Raw genomic sequence first — 1,915 nt, 5'->3', positions numbered from 1 at the left:
CTGTCTACTTTTAAGGCTAGGCTTAAAACTTTCCTTTTTGATAAAGCTTCTAGTTAGAGTGGCTCAGGTTATCCTTTATCTCTAAGGATATGCTGCTATAGGCTTAGACTGCTGGAGGACATAGGGACCCCTTCTTCCTCTGCTACATTTCCTACTACTCTCCACTTACATGCTAACTATTGATGCCACTTGCTTGTTGATTTCTCTTTATACGTAGAAGGTGACTCTGACCAAATGGTACTGATGTCATTTATCATATATGTTTTCTTTCATTAAAAGTGCTTTTTGCACTTAGCTATCATGATTTTTCTGTAACTCCTTCCTGTTTTAGAACACCCAGCATGTGGCTGGTACTGGGTTCTGCTAAAGTTTTCTTTACATCTTGCTTTAAGCTTGAGCGGGATGTTTCTATATTGATTTGACTAATTTGGGTTTATTTTAGATAGAAATGGAGTCTATAACATCAGACGTGTTGGTCATGTAATGTGGAGCTACTGGGTTGAGTGATGCTCCTCACCAGCTTTCAGCAGAACAATCTGGTCATTCTGGCAGAGATTCATGAAGCCGTCAATTCGCTTTGCAAACTCCACCACATATTGTATGGCGTCTGTGATCTTGACTGCACAGAGCTGCCACATCGCCTCCTGAGGCTGAACAGAACATTACAGGAAGGTGAGAAATAAGGTGAGAAAGGAGGTCAGAAAACAGGACAGAAAAGGTGTTAAATGGGTTTAAAAAGGCTTTAGGGATGCTGTTGATGTCTTCATGCCTTTTTTTAATCAAAAGAAGACAGTTTATCCTGAGTTGAGATTAGACAATCATGTAGAAGCTTGATGTCAACCCAACACGTGCTACATAACGTACTTTATAATCACATGGAGGAATCTAAAAGAAGATGGGACGTATTGAGTATAACGCAGGTTGAAATAAACCTGATTCAATCTGACTTTAAATTTTGTGTAGAAAACTTTTGAACGCACCGATTGAGCAAACAGACCTTATTTTGAAACTTTTCCACCTCTTCCTGCAGGAAACAGCTCATCTCCTGCAGCTCCTCCCTCAGGTACTGACACGTCTCCAAGTGAGACTTCGAGATGATTTGAGCCAAGTGATCTGAAACCAAACAAAGATTCAGTCTGCTGGGTTGGAATTTAAAAACAATCAGAATCTGTTTCTTGGTCTAGTTTTATACTCATCCATCCCGGTAAAGACTTTAAAGAGTTATTTAGAAGTGATGCACTTATTTTTTTCACATTTAAACATTTATAATGACTAAAGAAGACCAAGTTTCTGGAAGTGAACTGTTCTGGTTCTACTCAAACATTAAGCAGAGAAAGCACAGGAGTGATCATTCTCTGGAAAGGCTCTGATGCTTCTTCCTGTGCATCCTCACTCAGACAACCTGTCCCGCTCGCTGCTCCATCACAGTTATCATCTACCATCCATCAACAGGCTGCTCAGAAAATTAGAATACCCGGACTGAGTGGGATCTTTTGGCTGCAGCCTTACATCATAAAGATAAATCACACACAGAATATATAGTTCTGTATTATGAAAACCCTAAAATGATAAGCCTCAGAAAACTGTTGTGAAAAAGATATGCTGTGAAGAAAGAAAGTTAAGCGGAAGGAAAAAGGTGCATCAGCAACAAGAGCCTTAAGAGGATTGTAGAGGAAAATCCATTCAGAGAGAGGACTAAGGCCGGAGTCAGTGCATCAAGATCCACTGCGGTCGAACTATTTATAGAACTGGTCTGAACGCAGTGGATTTTGATCAGAACCAAAGAAACCATCAGAAGTTCCCTAGTGTCCTCGGTGGGCCGTCCTGCATTTCATTTGGAGCTCAAGGTCCCTAACCTGACTCCGCCAGATGGATTTGCTCCGCATATCCATCTGGAAACCTTCCGTTGAAGTAA

The 1,915-nt window shown here is 40.8% G+C and overlaps 1 protein-coding gene across 3 annotated transcripts in view; it reads right to left on the bottom strand.

Moving 5' to 3' along the window:
* Positions 1-1,915, bottom strand: part of LOC107097347 (nuclear receptor ROR-alpha-like) — a 90,159-nt gene that overhangs the window by 3,763 nt on the left and 84,481 nt on the right. For all 3 annotated transcript variants that reach the window (XM_015394471.1, XM_015394472.1, XM_015394473.1), the window contains 2 exons: positions 998-1,113; positions 518-650 (listed from right to left, as the gene is read on the bottom strand). In XM_015394471.1, coding sequence (XP_015249957.1) covers positions 518-650; positions 998-1,113 — 249 coding nt within the window. The remainder of the gene's footprint in view (positions 1-517; positions 651-997; positions 1,114-1,915) is intronic.

This window comes from Cyprinodon variegatus, unplaced genomic scaffold (assembly GCF_000732505.1).
Source record: "Cyprinodon variegatus isolate N-32 unplaced genomic scaffold, C_variegatus-1.0 Scaffold687, whole genome shotgun sequence".
Classification (NCBI taxonomy): domain Eukaryota; kingdom Metazoa; phylum Chordata; class Actinopteri; order Cyprinodontiformes; family Cyprinodontidae; genus Cyprinodon; species Cyprinodon variegatus.
Note: the sequence above shows the minus strand (reverse complement) of the source record. Positions and strands in the feature narration are given on the sequence as shown.